At 47.7% G+C, this 24,237-nt stretch overlaps 1 protein-coding gene across 1 annotated transcript in view; it reads left to right on the forward strand.

The window, feature by feature from the left end:
- Positions 1-23,018, forward strand: part of ROM1 (retinal outer segment membrane protein 1) — a 109,331-nt gene extending 86,313 nt beyond the window's left edge. The window contains exon 3 of the mRNA XM_078660597.1: positions 22,356-23,018. Within this exon, the coding sequence (XP_078516723.1) occupies positions 22,356-22,574 (219 nt within the window). The 3' untranslated portion in view covers positions 22,575-23,018. The remainder of the gene's footprint in view (positions 1-22,355) is intronic.
- Positions 23,019-24,237: the final 1,219 nt, after the last annotated feature.

Genomic DNA, 24,237 nt, shown 5'->3' on the forward strand with positions numbered 1-24,237 from the left:
GGTGTCCCTGACCACTGTTACCTTTGAGATAGGGCCAAAAACTGACTTTTTAAGCATCCTTCCTGCCTGGGGCAAGCCCCGATCTTTTGAGAGGCATAAGGAGATTACGATATTGTCGCTGCCACTCACCAAGATATCCAATAAGAATTTAGTTTCATGTTGCTGCCCAGACAGTCCTGGATATCATACTTTGGTTGATGTTTAAAACTACTACAGCCAGATCATCAACCATTTAAAGCAGATTTTAGGGGTCATCTGCAGGTGTAAATACTAATCTTTGGGACTGGATAAGTACAGAAAGTAGCTGGACGTAAGATGTGGATGTACAATCTCAGACACATCATTAAACCCCCAGGCAAATGTCATACATGCCCCAGACCCGCTTCATTCTGCCAACATATACATAAGTATCACACCAAGACATCCATAGATTCATCTCCCAAAATGTAATTTCATGGCTAGAAAATGGAGCATTTCACTCCCAGACCCAAGTGATTTTACCCCACATGCAAATCATTCCACTCCAGACAAAACACTATTCCATCACCGGTGCAAGCAAGAAGCACATCATTCTACCCCTCCCCAGATACAGGTTGTTCAAACCCCAGACATAGACGAGTCAAACCACAGACAGGCTTAATTCTGCTACAAACATATATTCCAATAATAGAAATATTATTCCAGCCTCAAGCATGAAGCTCACCATTTATCCTTAAAGCAGAGGAAATTCAAACCAAATACGCAAGTAATTCCACCACTGTCTAACACAACCCATTTCCCCTTCCAACGCACAATATTTACACCATCAGATAAGATCATTCTACCACAAGAACACGTTACTTCACTCCTAGACTCATGTCGTTCCACCACTGGACACACAAATACACTGTGCTCAGACACACATCGTTCCACCCCATAGTGCCAGGCCATACCACGCCAAGACTCAAATTCTAACTTGGGACACACATCACTCCAACTGCCAAAACACATATTTTACATAGCTAGCAAGGTTATTCCACCCTCAAATATTCAAATGGCCTAACTTGATATTTTCTGGGCAGATGCCGTGTGTGGATGAAAAGTTGACAATGATAAGTAGAGGTGAAGGAGCTTAGAGTGCGCTTTGATGATGGATGAGAGTAAGACACCATCTTTGTAGGAATCGGTAAAATTTGCAAGAGACAGGGATTTCAAAGAGGACCATTGTGGAATCTACATGGAGGGGAACTTGTAAAGGGGAAGGTCGCTTGGTGTGTCAGTGGTTTTGTGCCTTCTTTATGTTTTAACTGAAGCAGGGGTTGATGTCATGCGCTTGCCTGAGAAGCACGAAATAGAAGGATCTTACAGGTGTTGATGCAGGGCTTGTCCGCCATAAAGAGAATTCTGCTTCTGTTGGCAGTTTTAATAATGATGTTGATATATATTATTTAGCTTTGGCAGATGTGGTGAGTTGTCTGCAGGTTATGCAGATGGACTTAAGCAGACTAAGGTGATTAGGAGTTCTGTTACCTTTTATTTTCTTTCCTGTTTGCAAATCGTTAAGTTTGTAGTTGGTGAGAACTTTGGAGGGCTAAGGTGTGAAAGGAACAGCTTTCACTTGCATGCTTTAGTTGAAGTGTGGGTGTTCACATGCCTTTCCAGAAATGCATTGAAGACATATAGCAGGGTGTTGGCGTCGGACATGGTGGTGGCGAGGCACGACACGAGTTTGTGCTTTTGGTTGTTAACACCATGCGTGCGGCGCATTTTCCTGCTGTGCACTGAAGTTTTTAAAAACCCGCGGTTCATGACGAGCTCAGCTCGTCATGAGCGTACGAGAGGTGTACCTCATGACGAGCTGAGCTCGTCATGAGCGTCGAAGGGGTTCACGGAGAAGTGTTTGAAGGAGCATACATTTTTTTTTCTCTTTTGTTTGACCATGGCAGTTTGGTTAGATGCTGAGTATGTGATGCTGAGTATGGTGATGGGTCGAAACGTGTGCTATTGGACGTTTATGTGTAATGGTTGTTGATGTTGAAAAGATGAGGCCAATGATGTAGCCTTTCCGGGTGGTTTGCTTTGAAAACTATAGCTAGCTGAAGGTTGGTTTATTTAACATTTGTATTGACATGAGAAGCAAAGAGAACACATCATCTTAAGATGACACCCATGTTTCATAATTTTTGAGTGGAAATGGGGATGGATCTCCAGACCAGTGGCCATTTAGTGGGATCTCTGATGTCTTCAGTGCCCACAGCCAGTGGTAAACACCTGCCTTGATTTATGTCAATTTTACCTGGTTTCTTGCTGTACTGTTTACTTTGAGAGATCAGAGTATAATCTGCAAACAGGTGTATGTCCCATTATCAAGGTCAAAAATAGTGTTTTGCATATATATTGAAAAGTAAGGGAGAACCCGGTAAACCATTGGCATCTGGGTAAATCAAGTCACATATAAAAAAACAAATGATGCCATGGACACCAATAACGCACTTTTAGTACTAGGAGGAATAACTCGATTATCCCATCCTACGACAAATATATTATCTAGAACAACATAAATTCTTGTATTTGTTTTTTATATAAGGCTTCCCACCTCGGCACAGAACACACAATGTATTATTTTACTTATTTACTTATTCAGTTTAATTGAAAAGAATTGAATTTGGGCTAATATATTTTTTATGCTCCTTTTCTACGTGTAAACGAACTAACACATATATATACACACATCATTTTTTTACATAAATAGATACAAACAGTTGTACATACATTGATCTATTGACATTTCTTTTTCAACCGTTGTAGCCCAATTTCTTTCTAAAGGATGCTTACTACATATTAAGACTCAGCATTCCTTTTCGAGTAAGATCTACCAGACCTACAGACATGGGGTATACCAAGTCTATATCTTTTTTAGACCTGTCTAAAGTCCTTTACCCCTTGCCAACAAAAATTTAATTTCTTTACAACTTAAAGTACATTGGCTGGTGTCTTCTTTGAACACAATGTCGACGCGTTTCAGCCCTCACAATATGGGCCTCATCAGGACTCGGGCTAACAAGATATTCCGTCGTTGTCTTGGCTTTCAATTATATCTGTGTCCTTGTAGACTCTCTTATTCCATCAGGGGAAACTATTCTTTGCATATCAGTCTCTGTGCACAACTCCGTTGTTGCTTCTCTTGTTTTTAGCGGGGGAGGGGGCCCTCTGTGTAATATGGTTCCCTTACATCAGTACCCCAGCTATTATTCTCGACGCGCTTGAGTCACGTCCGAAGCCTCCAGTTATTCTATGGGCATACCGTCTAATGTACATACATCGGCTACTCCATCCTTAAAGCCGTATCCTGGCTTTTCCCCTCTCGGTACTTTCTAATGTTCAGAGAGTTCCGTCGTGTATACACCTCTCCTCAAACGCGAACCGACTCCTACTGCCGATCACGTGACATATATATCGAGCCTTTGAAATAGAGGGGAGAAGGTAGATCGCTAGATCTAAGGGCACCAATTACCACTCAAGGGAGTGGAAGGTCCAGTCACAGTGTGTGCCCATGGCAATCGTTGCAACAAGGGGGGTACTGGACTGTTCCTGAGCGTGACTAGAGGGAAGATTGGTTGGCGTGACCAAAGGTGTGGATTTTACACCCAAGGGCATCCATTTTGTTGGATGGATTGGCCTCACACACCCCGAAGGATGTCATGCTTCATCATCGGCGGTTGCTCCTCGTCGGGGAGGCGGTGCAATCCCCGACGGGCTCACCTCAAAGAGGGGCTCTTTGGCGGAGATCTTTTTCCAACTGCCTTATGGTGAAGTGCGGGTGTGTGGGCAGGGTGGTGTGTGGTAGTGAAAAAGGGGATATTAAAATGTAGCTAAGGGTACCTGGAACGAATTTTATTCAGGGGGTCCCTCGCTGCAGTTAAAAACAGGGGGCTAGCTCACTAGGAAACAACGAGTTAATTCAGGTGAACCTAGATGGGGCTAGTAGTGTACAACGGTCGACATGTTTCTCGCGGTGGGCTGAAGTAACCCGCGATTCATCAGGACCTACAGAAGGTGATAAAACCACATGCTAGTGTCATGTGCGGGTTTGTGTTTGTGTTACCTCTGTGTTGGTTGTCCTATACCTAATAGTTAAGAACTACCTGCCACATGAGGGGTCGGCGGGGTGAGGCATCAGGGATGAGTCAAATAGTCAAGACTCTAGTCTCCTGCGCCCCGGCTGCTTGACCTACCCTTCACCGCCGAGCTCGAGTAGAAATATATCGAGCCTACCATAGCAACTACCAACATATTGTCAAGGTAAGCATGCATAGGGAAGTTGAGATTTTTGCTATTTACCTTGATTATATGTTGGTAGTCGATATTGTGGAGCTGATATAAGTGCAAGTCATTATTTAAACTTTGACATTTCTGAAATGTTAGTACATCTGAAATTTTAGTGAGTGTTGTAAGCAGCAGAGCATGTAAATGTTGAATATTAGGACTAGACTCTAGGGCTTGCAACAGAAGATTATTTGCTTGAAGGATTTGAGAGACCCATTTATGATTAGTTGCTTCTTTTTAAGGAAGAAAAATTATACTCTGATCAGGTGAGTCCCAGAGATTCCCTTCCACTCTATTATATTAGGATTCAACAAACTCCTGTGTCTTAAAAGCTGCTGAGAATAAGATCAGAGCTACCTGGTATCCTTCATGCGGGCAAGAAGAAATACCTCTCGTATTTTTGCAATTGCAATTTCCTGTCCTCTCCTTGACCTGAAGCCAGACTTAAGGCCTCGAGTAATGAATGTCATTTCACATAGTCCTGAGGCTGTGATGTGACTTCCTTCTCTAGTACTTTGTTAGGGTTCGACAACTGGAAGTGGCCTTTAGAAGGCTGGGGCCTCAGAGACCAGTGCATCTTTCTGATAAGTGCCTGTTTCATACGGTGGTGAACAACCAGTGTTGAGAGGGCTGCCTTCAAGCTTTTATTACCTGTGGGGCCAATGCCAAGAGAAGGTCTTTGGAGAAAGGAATGCAGCAGGGTATGTTCTACATGTAGTTTAGAATTTTTTAATCTAGCCAGAATCCTGAGCAGTTTAGCAATGAAGGTGGTACTCCTATCTCACTCTCCAACTCCCTCTTCTGCTTGTGGGCCTGTAGGTAAATGTATCAATTAGAGAGAGGCATCTTAATAGCTGTGAACGTAAAGGTTGTTGTGGTGGGGAGAAGACAATTATTTGGTCGCTGTGGCACTCCCAGGCCTGTCCCAATATCCTGCTTGCAGCCTTCCATTATTTCTGCAAAGCTCAATAGCATACCGTCATTTTCTAACCCCTCTAACGGGTCCTGATGCCTTTCTAAGACACAAATGACCCCACTTCAGTGGTTCTATATCCTTTCCCCCAACAGCCCCCCTCAATTTCTAACTCTGTGTCAAGGTAACTTGCATTGCCTGTCATGCTCAAAACGCCAATTTAGCAATGGCACAGATATTTAAAAAAAAAGAGCTATCAAGAGAACAACATGGTGAGTGGCATGAGTTATGGCATGTGTAGTGTGCATTGCTAACCATAACCAGACAATTCCAGAGGGTTTCTACGTTTGAGCCAGAACATTAACTCAGTTTTTAACTGGTGTTTTTTTTAAAGAGACAAATATATATTTTTATTTCACAGTAGCAGTTGCCAGTGTGTAGTTATAGTGAGGTCAGTTTCTATAAGAAGAGCATTTTTTTTATTTTGGTAATAAATTTGAAGCAGTTTGACGAATCTACAGGAAACTTTCCCCAAAAAAGTTTGCCCACCTTGTTCCTTCCTGGAAAGTTTTGCACTGGTCCATCAAATGAGGACCAAGAAAAAGGAGCGGTTCCAAAATGTTGATTTTCCATGTTAATTATCACAGGAAACGTTGCTCTCAGTTATAGAAAACAACAGCTGAACAGAATTACCCCGAATTTGGCAGAAAGTCTGAACATTGCTTGGAAAGCATGGTTTTTGTGATTTGTAGTAAATCCATTTAGCTGTTTTCAAAAAAGTTGTGTTTAAAGAGCGGCTCAGTTGGGCATGAAGGAGTTAAACGTAAAAAAAAAAGTAGGTGTGAGAGGCTGGCTTTGTATATGGTGCACACTTATGTAAGTGTAGCACCCTGTACTAATCCAGACAACATATATGGTGGTTTTAGTGGTCTTCGACAACCTTAGAAAGCTCTCTAAGTGGTAGCTGTGGAGAGCAGCCTTCAGGCTTAGTCCAGAGGAGTGTAAAGCAGCTTGTTTTACCAGTACTTAATCTTATGGTATAGGTTAAGTGAAAAGAAAATACACAGTGTAGTTATAAAAATAGGTATTTACTATTAACACTCACTAACATAATGTATTATCTCCTACACGGAGATACAGCACAATACACACAATACTTTGGCAACAGAATTCGGGAATAGCACAGGCTACACAGCGGTCCCCAGGGGGAAACCAAACCATATACTAAAATAGTGGAATGCAAACCACAACCTATGTCGAGAATGGACACAGAAGACGTAGAAGAGCCAGGGACCCAGGTGAGTATCTAGGAACCTCACGGAGGTCGTGTGCAGAGTGGGAACACAACTGCGTGCTCAATGTTAGTCAATAGGTAAGTCGAGGTTGTAATTTTAAAGAAGAAGGACCCTACCCAGTGGACCCTGAAAAAACCCAGTGGAAGACGAAAGGTTGGAGAGTCACCCCACCTGTGCATACCCCAGGAACCAGGATACCTACGCCAGGGAATCCGGGTGCACAGGTGTGATGTGACGTCGGAAACCACCATAGACCACAATGGAATACTTCAGAAAAGATGCCACTGGCAACGAAGGTGAAAGTGTCCAATGGAAACCAAAGGTGGATTCAAGGTGAGAGGTACCTACAAGCACAGGGGACAGAGTCTATGCCACTCAGGAGTGACCTGGAGGCACAGACGACGCATGCCCAGCGATGTCAGAGATGCAGGAGAGTTGACTGTGCCCTTGATGTTACAGCTGTATGGACCAGGTGACGCCGAGGAGGACCAAGAGCTATGCACAAGCTGTCCCACGTCGGATGTCAAGAGCCAGGGGGTCAATGTCCGGCAGGGGCATCAACAAACCTTGGCAACGGCAACCAACGTAGGTGTAGAAAAAGGTGTGGTGTCAGGACCAGCAAGGTCCAAGTGACTCACCACGAGCAGGTAAGTCAGAGCAGGCCCTGTGCAAGCAGGGAAGCCCACTGGAGCTAAAGAAGACCCTCGAGAGGACCCACAGGCCAGAGGAACAGGAGTCGCAAGAGGACCTCAAGCAACTCACCAAAGGGTGCAGGCCCACGATGCAAAGGATGCGATGCAGGTGAAGGTCTTGGCTGCAGGAGATGCTTGACGTTGGAGCTTCTTGGAGCCCGAAGGTCTCTGGAGGATAGATTCAACAAGCCTTGGCAACGGCAAGTCAACGCGGTGCACAGGGGTTCTGTTCCAACTGTTCCGATGAGGGATACTGGCCTCAAACTCGGTAGTAAGACAGTGCAGGCCTCAAGGGCGTTGCAGAGCCACCACCTGTATTGCTGAGCCTTTCGGAGTCCGTCGAAGACCAGGATCAGCAGACCTTTCAGCTGCTCTGCGGTGCCTGCAGATTCAGGGGAGCGACTCCTTCAGTCCAAGGACGATTCCTTCAGGTGTCTTGGATGTCAACATGCCTTGTGAAGAACCTGTATCGAGCACAGGCACAGTCGTTGCAGCAAACCTGCAGGACGACAAGACCAAGAGCAGCAGGAGTCTTCCCAGTTGCAGTCTCTGTTCCTAACATGAAGTCCAGCGAGGTCCAGAGTGCCCAGGCGGTTGAAGTTGAAGTGGTATGTGATTTGTATCTTGTCCCATGATGAATCTAGTAACCCACCCACAGGTAAGCCCTTAAGTGCCCTAATGAAAGGGTTGGAATGATTATGGGGTCCCTCCCAGAGGAGGGGCTGGACAGTGATGAGGATACTCCCATGTCTTTTGTCCAGTTTCGCACCAGAGTGGGAGCCAACAGCTCCCATAAGTGGTTTGGACTGAAGTATGCAAGGAGGGCACTAAATGTGCCCTTCAAGCAGTCTCAGTGGCGCTGGCAAGCACCCCCACCCTGTCCCAATGCACTAAGTCTAGGCTGGGAGGTGGTCACTCCTCCCTGTGACAGGATACCTACTGTCCTGCCTTCCTCTGCTCGAGCTTGGCTCAGCAGCAGGAGGGCAGAATCGTGTCTCTGGCCGACAGCATCCATAGTTTGCTGTCCGGGTCTAAAAGACTGGTACTGAGGGCCTCCCAGAGGAGCTTTACATTGCATGGAATCATACCTCCCACACCATTTATGGAGTGGGGTTATGACTCCAACATGTTTGATACCATACACGACAGGGTTCCTTACAGCCAGTTTAGAGATGGTCATCGCGTAATGACGCATGGCCACTGTATGTATCTTAATTGCTGATGCACTTACAACCCAGAAGAATGGACACCGAACGTTGTAGGGGTGTCCTGCTCATGCAGGGGCACCCTCACACTTCGAACCGAGCACCATGCCTTCAGGATTGAAAAGCCTGCCTTAGGGGTGCCATAGGTTTTAGGTGCAGTGACCTCCGGTATAAGGAAACTTTATATGTCATAGGTGGTGCTAGCACCAGCTCACACAGGCTGTAATGGCAGACCTGTAGTCACATGTTGAGTGGTCTCTCATGGGTGGCATAATATATGCTGCAGCCCATGGGCAACCCCTGGGTACCATAGTACCATATACTAGGGACATAGGGTACACCAGTAGCCAATCTGGAATGTACCTAAGTACTCACCATGTCCAATTTAGGGAAGAAGCACGGAGGCGGTCGTCCTGATTAGCAGTATCCCAGTCAGACTAGTCAGTAAAACATAATGACACCAGCAAAAAGTGGGGGTGACCTTGAAAGCAGATCCTACTTTCCTACAGTAGAGCCTTCTGATTGGCCAAGGGAGGTTTTTTCCCCCCCCATCCGTTTTGGAACCACAATACCGGTGTGGGTATCACAGTACTGAACCATCTGATTGACTGGCTGCAGCTCTGAAGAAACTGTTGTGGCCATCATTACAGGACTCCGGGAACTTGGTCCTTGATACTACCGTAAGACCCTGCCCAACCCTCCTGTGAGATACCATGATACTTCTGAAGGATCTGCTGTGTACGCTTCCACCCAATGGTGGTGGTTTACTGTGCAAGGTTCCCTGAGGAAGCCTGCACAGTACCATGGAGTGGAATCTTGGAATCTCATTTTTGAAGGTACCTGGAAAAAAAATTAAGAAAAGGAGAAGAAAATGTGGGTTTGTCATCCATGGGACTGGGTGGAGATGCAAAGAACATCTTTTTGCCTGCAGGTACCGCAGTAACAAGCAATCTAATTCGCTGGACACAATTCTGATAAAAATGTTGCAGCCACCATTACAGGACTCTGGGACTTTTTGCCTATAATGCTTCCAAGCTATGGAATTCACTGCCCCCAGATATTCAGGCTCAGCCCAATCTTTTTTTATTTCGTAAGGCACTCAAGACCTGGCTGTTCCCATAATACTTCTCTCCCTCATTTTGTTATTTCTATCACTAGCGCTGGGACGCTCACGGGCAGCCACGCGCTCTACAAATCTGTAAAATAAGTAAAATAAATAAAATGAATGGGAGAGGGGAAGATCGGTTACCAGCCACACGAACAGAGGCTGAGAGGTCTGTGTATAGCAACTTTATGTATGCTAAAAATCAGGGTCCTAAGTTTGTGGCTCACAGGAGTTTGAAGAGATACGTCCAACTTAGAGAGTCAAACACCTTATCAATGTCGGCCAACAGAATGGCCGCCGGCCGGCCAAGCTCATGGGCCCTAGCAATGGTGTTGTGAACCCATCTGATGTGCCTGGTGGATCGCTGAGGCATGAAGTCCACCTAAACCGGGTGAATGAGGTCTTTAATGCATGATCTAAGACAGTCTGCAAGGACTTTGCTGAGTAATTTGGGCTCGAAATTGAGCCGCGAAATTCTGCGACTTGGTCTTCTGGGGTCGGCCTGATTTAAGAAATACTACTATTTCCGCATGCCGCCAGTCTGTAGGCAACATGTGTTGCTTGCAAGCTTCTTGTAGTGCCACTAAGAAATGAGGATATTTACAACAAGGGGTGGTGAGGGACAGAGTCTCTGAATTAAGCAGAATACTCTCACCCAGTCAAGAGATCAGGGCTAGATCCAACACTGTTTTTTAGCTCATTGCACCATCCCAGTTTCAGAACCTGGCTGTATGCAAATTAGTCTGTCCCTGGCCCAGTGCATCATGGGAACAGGGCAGACCAGACTACAAAAGCCAATTCTTACACTGGGAAGGAAACAAGCTTCCGGGGACCGGTTTCTGGCATTACAGCCGTCTTCGGCCCGGCTTGCTTGAATCCTGATGGTGCAATGAGCAAGGGACTCATGTCTGAGTATACCCTTCCACGCTTAGGGTGGACAAAAATATTTACAACAAGGGGTGGTGAGGGACAGAGTCTCTGAATTAAGCAGAATACTCTCACCCAGTCAAGAGATCAGGGCTAGATCCAACACCGTTTTTTAGCTCATTGCACCATCCCAGTTTCAGAACCTGGCTGTATGCAAATTAGTCTGTCCCTGGCCCAGTGAATCATGGGAACAGGGCAGACCAGACTACAAAAGCCAATTCTTACACTGGGAAGGAAACAAGCTTCCGGGGACCGGTTTCTGGCATTACAGCCGTCTTCGGCCCGGCTTGCTTGAATCCTGATGGTGCAATGAGCAAGGGACTCATGTCTGAGTATACCCTTCCACGCTTAGGGTGGACAAAAATATTTACAACAAGGGGTGGTGAGGGACAGAGTCTCTGAATTAAGCAGAATACTCTCACCCAGTCAAGAGATCAGGGCTAGATCCAACACCGTTTTTTAGCTCATTGCACCATCCCAGTTTCAGAACCTGGCTGTATGCAAATTAGTCTGTCCCTGGCCCAGTGCATCATGGGAACAGGGCAGACCAGACTACAAAAGCCAATTCTTACACTGGGAAGGAAACAAGCTTCCGGGGACCGGTTTCTGGCATTACAGCCGTCTTCGGCCCGGCTTGCTTGAATCCTGATGGTGCAATGAGCAAGGGACTCATGTCTGAGTATACCCTTCCACGCTTAGGGTGGACAAAAATATTTACAACAAGGGGTGGTGAGGGACAGAGTCTCTGAATTAAGCAGAATACTCTCACCCAGTCAAGAGATCAGGGCTAGATCCAACACCGTTTTTTAGCTCATTGCACCATCCCAGTTTCAGAACCTGGCTGTATGCAAATTAGTCTGTCCCTGGCCCAGTGCATCATGGGAACAGGGCAGACCAGACTACAAAAGCCAATTCTTACACTGGGAAGGAAACAAGCTTCCGGGGACCGGTTTCTGGCATTACAGCCGTCTTCGGCCCGGCTTGCTTGAATCCTGATGGTGCAATGAGCAAGGGACTCATGTCTGAGTATACCCTTCCACGCTTAGGGTGGACAAAAATATTTACAACAAGGGGTGGTGAGGGACAGAGTCTCTGAATTAAGCAGAATACTCTCACCCAGTCAAGAGATCAGGGCTAGATCCAACACCGTTTTTTAGCTCATTGCACCATCCCAGTTTCAGAACCTGGCTGTATGCAAATTAGTCTGTCCCTGGCCCAGTGCATCATGGGAACAGGGCAGACCAGACTACAAAAGCCAATTCTTACACTGGGAAGGAAACAAGCTTCCGGGGACCGGTTTCTGGCATTACAGCCGTCTTCGGCCCGGCTTGCTTGAATCCTGATGGTGCAATGAGCAAGGGACTCATGTCTGAGTATACCCTTCCACGCTTAGGGTGGACAAAAATATTTACAACAAGGGGTGGTGAGGGACAGAGTCTCTGAATTAAGCAGAATACTCTCACCCAGTCAAGAGATCAGGGCTAGATCCAACACCGTTTTTTTAGCTCATTGCACCATCCCAGTTTCAGAACCTGGCTGTATGCAAATTAGTCTGTCCCTGGCCCAGTGCATCATGGGAACAGGGCAGACCAGACTACAAAAGCCAATTCTTACACTGGGAAGGAAACAAGCTTCCGGGGACCGGTTTCTGGCATTACAGCCGTCTTCGGCCCGGCTTGCTTGAATCCTGATGGTGCAATGAGCAAGGGACTCATGTCTGAGTATACCCTTCCACGCTTAGGGTGGACAAAAATATTTACAACAAGGGGTGGTGAGGGACAGAGTCTCTGAATTAAGCAGAATACTCTCACCCAGTCAAGAGATCAGGGCTAGATCCAACACCGTTTTTTAGCTCATTGCACCATCCCAGTTTCAGAACCTGGCTGTATGCAAATTAGTCTGTCCCTGGCCCAGTGCATCATGGGAACAGGGCAGACCAGACTACAAAAGCCAATTCTTACACTGGGAAGGAAACAAGCTTCCGGGGACCGGTTTCTGGCATTACAGCCGTCTTCGGCCCGGCTTGCTTGAATCCTGATGGTGCAATGAGCAAGGGACTCATGTCTGAGTATACCCTTCCACGCTTAGGGTGGACAAAAATATTTACAACAAGGGGTGGTGAGGGACAGAGTCTCTGAATTAAGCAGAATACTCTCACCCAGTCAAGAGATCAGGGCTAGATCCAACACCGTTTTTTAGCTCATTGCACCATCCCAGTTTCAGAACCTGGCTGTATGCAAATTAGTCTGTCCCTGGCCCAGTGCATCATGGGAACAGGGCAGACCAGACTACAAAAGCCAATTCTTACACTGGGAAGGAAACAAGCTTCCGGGGACCGGTTTCTGGCATTACAGCCGTCTTCGGCCCGGCTTGCTTGAATCCTGATGGTGCAATGAGCAAGGGACTCATGTCTGAGTATACCCTTCCACGCTTAGGGTGGACAAAAATATTTACAACAAGGGGTGGTGAGGGACAGAGTCTCTGAATTAAGCAGAATACTCTCACCCAGTCAAGAGATCAGGGCTAGATCCAACACCGTTTTTTAGCTCATTGCACCATCCCAGTTTCAGAACCTGGCTGTATGCAAATTAGTCTGTCCCTGGCCTAGTGCATCATGGGAACAGGGCAGACCAGACTACAAAAGCCAATTCTTACACTGGGAAGGAAACAAGCTTCCGGGGACCGGTTTCTGGCATTACAGCCGTCTACGGCCCGGCTTGCTTGAATCCTGATGGTGCAATGAGCAAGGGACTCATGTCTGAGTATACCCTTCCACGCTTAGGGTGGACAAAAATATTTACAACAAGGGGTGGTGAGGGACAGAGTCTCTGAATTAAGCAGAATACTCTCACCCAGTCAAGAGATCAGGGCTAGATCCAACACCGTTTTTTAGCTCATTGCACCATCCCAGTTTCAGAACCTGGCTGTATGCAAATTAGTCTGTCCCTGGCCCAGTGCATCATGGGAACAGGGCAGACCAGACTACAAAAGCAAATTCTTACACTGGGAAGGAAACAAGCTTCCGGGGACCGGTTTCTGGCATTACAGCCGTCTTCGGCCCGGCTTGCTTGAATCCTGATGGTGCAATGAGCAAGGGACTCATGTCTGAGTATACCCTTCCACGCTTAGGGTGGACAAAAATATTTACAACAAGGGGTGGTGAGGGACAGAGTCTCTGAATTAAGCAGAATACTCTCACCCAGTCAAGAGATCAGGGCTAGATCCAACACCGTTTTTTAGCTCATTGCACCATCCCAGTTTCAGAACCTGGCTGTATGCAAATTAGTCTGTACCTGGCCCAGTGCATCATGGGAACAGGGCAGACCAGACTACAAAAGCCAATTCTTACACTGGGAAGGAAACAAGCTTCCGGGGACCGGTTTCTGGCATTACAGCCGTCTTCGGCCCGGCTTGCTTGAATCCTGATGGTGCAATGAGCAAGGGACTCATGTCTGAGTATACCCTTCCACGCTTAGGGTGGACAAAAATATTTACAACAAGGGGTGGTGAGGGACAGAGTCTCTGAATTAAGCAGAATACTCTCACCCAGTCAAGAGATCAGGGCTAGATCCAACACCGTTTTTTAGCTCATTGCACCATCCCAGTTTCAGAACCTGGCTGTATGCAAATTAGTCTGTCCCTGGCCCAGTGCATCATGGGAACAGGGCAGACCAGACTACAAAAGCCAATTCTTACACTGGGAAGGAAACAAGCTTCCGGGGACCGGTTTCTGGCATTACAGCCGTCTTCGGCCCGGCTTGCTTGAATCCTGATGGTGCAATGAGCAAGGGACTCATGTCTGAGTATACCCTTCCACGCTTAGGGTGGACAAAAATATTTACAACAAGGGGTGGTGAGGGACAGAGTCTCTGAATTAAGCAGAATACTCTCACCCAGTCAAGAGATCAGGGCTAGATCCAACACCGTTTTTTAGCTCATTGCACCATCCCAGTTTCAGAACCTGGCTGTATGCAAATTAGTCTGTCCCTGGCCCAGTGCATCATGGGAACAGGGCAGACCAGACTACAAAAGCCAATTCTTACACTGGGAAGGAAACAAGCTTCCGGGGACCGGTTTCTGGCATTACAGCCGTCTTCGGCCCGGCTTGCTTGAATCCTGATGGTGCAATGAGCAAGGGACTCATGTCTGAGTATACCCTTCCACGCTTAGGGTGGACAAAAATATTTACAACAAGGGGTGGTGAGGGACAGAGTCTCTGAATTAAGCAGAATACTCTCACCCAGTCAAGAGATCAGGGCTAGATCCAACACCGTTTTTTAGCTCATTGCACCATCCCAGTTTCAGAACCTGGCTGTATGCAAATTAGTCTGTCCCTGGCCCAGTGCATCATGGGAACAGGGCAGACCAGACTACAAAAGCCAATTCTTACACTGGGAAGGAAACAAGCTTCCGGGGACCGGTTTCTGGCATTACAGCCGTCTAAGAAATGAGGGGCCAACGTTGTCATGTGTGGTCTCAAGAATTCGTTGGAAATCCGTTGGGAGCAGGCTCTTTGCCGGGATTAGTGTTAATCAATGCTGCTCTTAGCTCGTCTAAAGTTATGGGGGTATCCAATCGGTCCCTTTAGTGGTCTGAAAGTTTGCGGGATGAGATATCAGACAGGAATTCGTCGATGAGGACCTCTGAAATCAGCTCCTGCTTCTGGTATAGTGATACAAAAGGGGGTGGTGATGGACGGAGCATCTGAATCAATCAAACACTCACACCCAGTCAAAAGATCTGGGTTTAATCCATCACCGTTCTTTAGCCCACTCTGCCTCCCCAGTTCAGACATGGCTATATGCAAATCAGTCTGACCCTGTGCCTCATGGGAACAGTCCAGCCCGAACTGCCAAGCCATGTCTTCCCTGGACCGGAAACAAGCTTCCGAGGACCGGTTTCTGGCATTCCAGCCGTCTTCAGCCCGGCTTGCTTGAATCCAGTGGCAAAGTGAGCAAGGGACTCACGTCTGAGCATACCCTGCCACACTTATGGTGGTCAAAAGCGGTACAAAAGGGGGTGGTGATGGACGGAGCATCTGAATCAATCAAACACTCACACCCAGTCAAAAGATCTGGGTTTAATCCATCACCGTTCTTTAGCCCACTCTGCCACCCCAGTTCAGACATGGCTATATGCAAATCAGTCTGACCCTGTGCCTCATGGGAACAGTCCAGCCTGAACGGCCAAGCCATGTCTTCCCTGGACCGGAAACAAGCTTCCGAGGACCGGTTTCTGGCATTCCAGCCGTCTTCAGCCCGGCTTGCTTGAATCCAGTGGCAAAGTGAGTAAGGGACTCACGTCTGAGCATACCCTGCCACACTTATGGTGGCCAAAAGCGGTACAAAAGGGGGTGGTGATGGACAGAGCATCTGAATCAATCAAACACTCACACCCAGTCAAAAGATCTGGGTTTAATCCATCACCGTTCTTTAGCCCACTCTGCCACCCCAGTTCAGACTGGCTAGATGCAAATCAGTCTGACCCTGTGCCTCATGGGAACAGTCCAGCCCGAACTGCCAAGCCATGTCTTCCCTGGACCGGAAACAAGCTTCCGAGGACCGGTTTCTGACATTCCAGCCGTCTTCAGCCCGGCTTGCTTGAATCCAGTGGCAAAGTGAGCAAGGGACTCACGTCTGAGCATACCCTGCCACACTTATGGTTGCCAAAAGCGGTACAAAAGGGGGTGGTGATGGACTGAGCATCTGAATCAATCAAACACTCACACCCAGTCAAAAGATCTGGGTTTAATCCATCACCGTTCTCCACACCACTGGAGTCAAGCTATCCAGGCTGATGACGGCTGATAGCCAGAAACCGGTCCTTGGATGCTTGATTCCGGTCCAGGAAAGACATGGCTTGGCAGTTTGGGCTGGACTGTTCCCATGAGGCACAGGGTCAAGGCTGATTTGCATATGGCCATGTCTGACCTGGGGTGGTGTGGAGTGCAAAAAAACGATGGATTTAGGCCCAGATCTCTGTACTGGGGTGAATGTATGACAATGTATCACTTCCTTCTTACATAATCGGTCTCAGAAGTTTAAGATCAACAACGTGCTGTCCTCAGCTGTACCCGTAACATTAGGCGTCCCACAAGGATCTTCCCTATCCCCCACTTTGTTCAATCTAGTCATGGAACCACTCACCACTCTGCTCCAAGCATCGAATGTGCACTTCCATATGTACGCTGATGACACTCAACTCTACCTCAAACTAGAATCCCCGGATGACATCAAACTTCTGAACTCCACGCTCAGAAACACCCAATCTTGGTTGGCCGATAATCACCTCAAACTGAATGCGCAGAAAACTGAGTTCCTTCTGATCTCACCTCCTGCGAAAATCTCCACCACCCAATCTTGGCTCAAGCACCTAACCGCACTCAACATCCAACCCACCATCGTGGACTCAGCGAAATCCTTAGGCATCACACTTGACACCAATCTCAACATGCAGCAGCATATCAGTAAAGCAACTAAGGGAGCTAATTTCCAAATCAACACTTTGAGGAAACTTAAACCCTTCTTCCCAGCTAAGGACTTCCAAACTGCAGTGCAAGCCCTAGTCATCCCACGCATAGATTACGGAATTGTGGCTCTCAGCGGACTCCCTCTATCTACAACTGCACCACTAAGAGCCTCCCTGAACGCGGCTGCGAGACTGATCACTGGATCAAGAAAACATTCGCATATTTCCCCTGATTTCAGATCCTTGAACTGGCTGCCTTTTGAAGCCAGAATACAGATGAAAATTGCCTGCATGACACACATGGCTGTACACTACAAGTACCCAACTACCTCACCCAAAAGCTGTCTTTATCAGGAGGCTCGAGAACAAACAGAAGCTCAAAAAATCTCCTCCTGAAACCTCGAAGATTCCGGAAGGAGAAAACATACAAACGCTCCTTCTTAGGAATGGCACCTAGGATCTGGAACTCACTACCTCCCGAAACGAGGCTGATCTCCTCCACAGCACTTTTTAAGAAAGAAGTGAAAGCCATCCTAATGGCTAAATTCACTTGAACTCTATTTTGTTCCGAGCTAAGACTATATACCGTCTCCTTATTAGCTGTTTACTTTTTTATTACTTGTTGACCTTTTTCACATTTTATATACCTGTTTTATGCTTTTATCGGATTGCGATCTTATTATGTTACTCACATTTTACCTACTACTATTATTGTTTACTAAAGTCTGCTCAATCACCCCTTGTTTCCCTTACCCCGTTCCTTTGTAAAGCGCTCTGATATCTGCAAAGATCTTGTTCGCGCTATATAAAACTTTGAAAATAAATAAATAAATAAAAAATGTTCTGCATTCTGTCCATCAGCTGTTGTTTTTGCCTTTGTCGCCCCGAGTGGGATGGGTGTGCTCAGAGGTGAGTCCCATGCTCTCCACACCACTGGAGTCAAGCTATCCAGGCTGATGACGGCTGATAGCCAGAAACCGGTCCTCGGATGCTTGATTCCGGTCCAGGAAAGACATGGCTTGGCAGTTCGGGCTGGACTGTTCCCATGAGGCACAGGGTCAAGGCTGATTTGCATATGGCCATGTCTGACCTGGGGTGGTGTGGAGTGCAAAAAAACGATGGATTTAGGCCCAGATCTCTGTACTGGGGTGAATGTATGACAATGTTCTGCATTCTGTCCATCACCTGTTGTTTTTGCCTTTGTCGCCCCGAGTGGAATGGGTGTGCTCAGACGTGAGTCCCATGCTCTCCACACCACTGGAGTCAAGCTACCCAGGCTGATGACAGCTGATAGCCAGAAACCGGTCCTTGGATGCTTGATTCCGGTCCAGGAAAGACATGGCTTGGCAGTTCGGGCTGGACTGTTCCCATGAGGCACAGGGTCAAGGCTGATTTGCATATGGCCATGTCTGACCTGGGGTGGTGTGGAGTGTAAAAAAAACAATGGATTTAGGCCCAGATCTCTGTACTGGGGTGACTGCATGACAATGTTCTGCATTCTGTCCATCACCTGTTGTTTTTGCCTCTGGTATAGTGAGGCATAAAATGTCGCGAAGACCTGTACTACCGACTCAGGCAAAGTGCATAACACTCCATTTGCATCTCGCAGTATCTGCACAGGGATAGGGACCATCTTGGCATAACCGGTTAAGCATTTTACTAGATTTATCATCCCAATGATATATCCTTGGTTGTGTTGCCAACCAAGTCTCCTGTGCCATGTTGGTGAGAAGTTGATGTGTTTGTTGCTGATGAGGAGGAGGTTACGACGTGATCCCGGGGCGTTCCCAGTCACCACTTGTGATTCTAGTGGTTGCTGGCGATCTTCAAGCTCTAGTATTTGGGCGAGTCGTTTACGCCTTTCCCCAGTACGGACGCTTATGTCAATCCCCCTAATCGAGGGCTTAAGGGCCTCCCACTGGGCTATTCTGGATGGTGCTGTGTCAGAATTAAGCAGGAGATAATCATAGATGGCCTGTTGTAAGACATCTTGATAATTGGAGTCCCTGAGGTGCCAGGGGGACATACGCCAGCATTAGGGGGCTCGTTGGGTTTTCAGGCGCAGTTTAATCTGAACCGGCGAATGTTCCGAGAGTCCCCGGGGGAGGATTGACTTGTGTGACACCCTGTAAATATAGCTGTGGGGGAGAAATATGTAATCCAGTCGTGGCAGTGTATCATGTACTGCCGATGTATACGCGAACCTGCTCGCCGAGGGACGGAAAGCCCGCCATGTGTCCGACCACCCGAGTGTAGTGGCAAGGTAGTTCAATTTGGATTTGCTTAAGCGGGGTTCTTGTACCCTGGCCCGCCAGCGATCTTGGAGCGTCATCACATCGTTCCAGTCCCCCCTAGGATCATCAGTCCCTCCGGCAGCTCAACCCACAACTGCGTAACTTTGTCAGAGAATGTTTGTCCCATAGGAGGTGGGGCGTATGCACTCCCTGTGGTTAACTGCTCCCCGGCCACTGTACCTGTAATAACTGTATACCTCCCCCCTGGATCAAACCAGTGTTTGGAAATACTATGCAGCACACAGTGGTGTATGAGGACTGTCGTATCTCTGAAGCCACGAGCAAACCCAGAGTGGTACACTGTGGTGTAACCAAATCTATTGATGCATGGGGGTTTGTTCCCCAGATGAGTATATCCACTTCGCAGCGTTTTGCCAAACGGAGCACTGCACATCTCTTGATTTTGTTAAAGAGCCCCCTGACATTACAGAAGTTTATGTTTAGTTCCCCCATTGAGGGCCTTGCATGTGTTCTGTCACCTAACAGCTTGTGTGTTTTATCTCTGCAATTACTTGAGTTTCGGCGGATGTTTCTAGTGCATGGTTGGTGCGGGCAACTTTACAAACAAAATATACCCAACAATACCAATCCCCCCACCCCTATACTTCCATGAACAAGGAGTATTTATTGTGGTGGAGTCCTCATATGGCCCCAACATGGGTAACCCCAGGACCTCCCCCAAGTTTGCCCAATCATCCCAAACTTATAAAACATAATACTAAATGTCCTGGGGCGTAGTCGCTTCGTGCGTGGCCATAAGCCAATAGAGTGGACCCCGTATTTATCAATTTAGGAGTGGGATTATTAGCGTCCGGCCAAGCCGCAGGAATTTAGGGCTATTTCAATAATGAGGTGATCTGCCGCTTCTTCCTGGTTTTGGACATGCCAATTAGAGCGGGATCTATGCCTTTGCTTCGAATGGCCTTTGTTCTGCCTGACCCTATGCGAGCCCCGGGAAGAGTCAGAATCCAGCGGCGGCGGGGAGTGCGGTTTGAGATGAATAGTTTCATTGGTCCATGAAAACACCCCCTCAGGGGAGTCAAAGAAGTAAGACTTTGAATTGTATATCACTCTCATCCTGGCCGGGTATAACAGCATATAAGAAACATTCATTGTATTCCTGCGTTTTGCAGCCGCAAAGGATTGACGTTCTTGTTGCACGAGCCTGGTATAGTCCGGGAATACCATAATTGGATGCGAATTGAAGAGCAACAGTTTTTATGGGTTCTCGCAAACTGTAATATTGAGTAGAGGTCTGCATAATTCAGTAGCTTAGCGATTCCCGGTCGGGGACGTTCACCCGGTGGGGGCTTCTTCGTCAAGGCCCGGTGGGCTCTCTTTACTACAAAGCACGCTGAGATAGATTCTTCTGGTAGCAGGGACCTAAGCCACTTCGTAAGAAAGTTGATCATGGATGGGCCTTCACAGCCCTCCGGAAAACCCACCAGGCGCAGGTTATTCCGCTGGTCCCTGCCCTCTGCCTCTTCGACCCGGAATGCCAATTCTTGTGTCACCACCGTAAGCTTATTCACATTCTTTTGGAGGGACGATACCGCATCCTCCACCGTTGAGACTCAGGTTTCAGCCTCCGTGATGCGGTCGACCACCTTGTGGAGATCCTGACGCAAGAATGAGACCTCCAACCCCACTGTGCCAATCTTCGCCTCAAGTGCTTCTCGCGACTGGGTAATAGCTGCTAGTAGGATCACAATATCTGGGGTAGGGCCCCCCGCTCGATCTCTGTTGGAGCCGCCTGTCGGTGCAGTGTACCGATCTAGAGTGCTCTGTTTTGAGGTGGTCCCTCCTGACTTGTCTTTGCCCATGTTGAACAGAGAGACGTATGTGCGAAGGGACCCTTGTGGCTGTATATCCAGTGGATTAACTTCTCTGCGGCGTGTGTATTCTGGCATGAGCACCTACTTATCCACACGTAGCTTCTAATGTATTACGCATATGGTCTTTCCGCAGCACCTCAGGCCGGACCTCATGGATACAAGCCTCCCATGCCACTAGCCGCACCAGGACTAGCCCGGCCGCCTCCGCGATCCTGAGAGCCAGCCAAGGGGGCCCCCAACAGGAATCGGACTCGCTGGGCCCCCGACCTGCAGCCACCCCAGCGGGTCGTATCCTAGTTCCGCTGCCGCTCCACAGCGCACCCCAGGGACCAGTGGGAGACTGTCACGATGCTGCCAACGCACAGAGAATGTACTGCAGCGTGGTGTTCCCCCTTGGGATTAATGAGCTGCGGCTGATTGGGTTATGGCAAGGCAGTCGGCTCCGACCAGCGTGTTCCAGCAGGTCCACAAGGCCTTAAGCATCGGGTGCACCCTCTCGTGTCCCGAGGTAATGACCAATATAGTTTTAGATGACGTCTCCCTGCACAGCTGCGCTATTCCCTTTTCAGCATTCAGGGAATTTTGATGTGTCTGGAATCTGGGGGGGGGGGGGGGATCCCGCTCCACTCCACGGACTCACCAACTAACACCAGACTGCCCAGCGCTGGGCCCGAGGCAGCCGGTCGCTGCCGGCTTCTATGTGCGGGGGCGTTACCGCTGCTCGTCGCACCGTGTTGATGGCTCTGGGCCTGCCTGCGCAGCTCGCGTGTACCTTATTGACATGCCTCTGGTGCCTCCGCCCGGATTCAGCGTCTCGGCCACACTGTATTGCGCATGTCCGGATTCTTGCAGCCCCAGGGATAAAGACTGGGAGACAGCGTCCGCCCGCAGGCTACCACGCCGCGCTGAGGACCCCCAAAGTTTGTTCCAACGGTAGCGCTCACAGTGTGCAGTCACGTCAGTCGCCGTCCACTGACTAGTAGTGCCTTTCACATTTTCACACTGCAAAGTCCCAGGCCGGCGCCGCCCTCGGCGTGTCACCCCAGGGTCCTGTTCAACAACCAGCAGCGTCCGCAGGCCACACCTCTAGGCCTAGTTGACTCAACGATATACAATCTAGTGGTGCATTTGATTTAGCTATATCTTTAATAACTTTCACAAAATGCATTTTTATTGTCTTTAAGTAATTATTTGTATTTTAATTTCCATTATGTATTCTTAATTCCTTTTGTTTCTTTTTATATCCATTCAAATCATTTCCAAAAATCATAAAGCCCAATGAAGTGACCTTCCTTTCCTGTGTTCGCCCTTTACAGGCCTCGGTGCTGGTGAGTCTGCGGTACCTTTACACAGCCATGGAAGGCGTTACCAGCCCTGAGACTATGGAGAGCGACACCGAGGGATACCTCCTGGAGAAGGGGCTGAAGGAGACCTTCAGGTGCACTATGGAGAAGACCAAGAACTTCTTCAAAACCAACCAGGTGGAGACGGTAGCGGACGGCGGCGAAGGAGGCACCCCATCGCCGGCCAGCTAACCCTATCAGAAAACAGCAGAATTCACCCTAGACACATCACTTCCAGCTTTGCTGAACGCTCAGCGTGTGGCTTTAGGGGTCACTTCCTTTGCTGTGTGTAGGAGGAGTGCCATGAGAGAGGCACCCACTATGGCAGGAGAGGCAGACCAAGCCCTCAGATGGACTTTTCTTTCCTCAAATTACAGATTTCTCAATTACCTGCACGCAGCCCCTGCTAAAGATCTAAATACGCTCATATACTTATATCTACCTCCTCCAGACACTGCACATGGTGGAGCCCGGCATGGCAGGACAGCAAGCACTCGCACTTTTGGAGTGGGACTAAGGCGTGCAGGAGGTGGGCTTCAGCTTTGTAATTTATATAGTTGTCAGATGATAGAATTCAGAGGGTGTTATTTATGATTGATTAAGAGCCCAATAAACAGATTATACCTGGCAATCGCCAATCAATCAGCTTGTTTTCTTTCTCTACTAGTCCTGCTTCAGCAGCACTCCCAGCTCATGCCACCAGATGTCACTATAAGAGCAGAAACTCTCTCTCTCTCTCTCGCTCTCTCTCTCTCTCTCTCACAGTACAAGTCTCAATAAATTATTCCCATGCTCAACCCCGGGTAACTTGGCTGTGAGCAGGCTGGCTTAATTTAGGAGACAGATATGTAAAGAATTTAAGAACATTAATTTACGAAACAATTTAAAATAGGAAATATGTGTATCTTTAAAATGACACCAAAACACTACAATCCAATGTAGGTAACCTGAGATATGAATTTTAAAAGAATAAACACTTTCTAGCACTTAGTCACCTTATAGAGTTTCCCCCAAAGTTGCTCCAAACTTCTGGAACTTCTTTCTGAAGTTCCTCGTGGGTGTCCAAAGGCTCCCAAACACCATCCAAGGGTCGAGAAGCTCTAAGATGGCCCTTGAAAGTTTGGGACCACAACTCCCACAATGCACCTGTGCAAAACGTTTAAAAGTCCACTGGATGCACTACAGGCATGGGACTCTTGGTGGAGTTGACACAGGTGAGATCGGTTAACCTGTAGCTGGCAGGGAGCCCACTCTTTATTCCTCTTGAAACCATGTTAAGTCTAAGGGCTGTAGTTTCAGATAGTATGGGGTTCTGAATATGCTAAAATAATGTGGATCCTCACTGCAGAGTGCTCCTAGCACAAAAGTCGATTTTAGGAAGCACTTTACTACAATGAGAGAAGTGAAATATGCCATTTCTCTACCTTCAGGGCATATAAAACCTCTTTTATAAGAGTCCTTTATAAGATCCCCACCCCTGTGACATATGACACAAAATTGTAGAATTTTTAAGTTCCCCTACGACCAAAGTCGGGTTTGGGTACAATTTACATTTAAAAACAGTCCTGCAACATAGGGCCGAATGTAAAATGACCGCAGGCTCTCAGCAGTGCACACATTATATACTAGGGGTTTAAAGGTAGTTTTAATCCCCCTCCCCTTTTATGTATGGGGACTTATAGGGTAGGTCATGCCAATCATAGAAGTACCCTAACACATAATGTACCCTAATAAGTGTGTGTGTTTTCACCAAAGTGCTGACCGTAGGCCTGGTTAGATAGAGCCCAGGGACAGTCAGAGTCCGTTACCACCTGTACCAGTCTGCACAAAATGGGGGACAGGATGACTTTTCAAC

The sequence above is a fragment of the Lissotriton helveticus genome, chromosome 9 (genome assembly GCF_964261635.1).
Source record: "Lissotriton helveticus chromosome 9, aLisHel1.1, whole genome shotgun sequence".
Classification (NCBI taxonomy): Eukaryota; Metazoa; Chordata; class Amphibia; order Caudata; family Salamandridae; genus Lissotriton; species Lissotriton helveticus.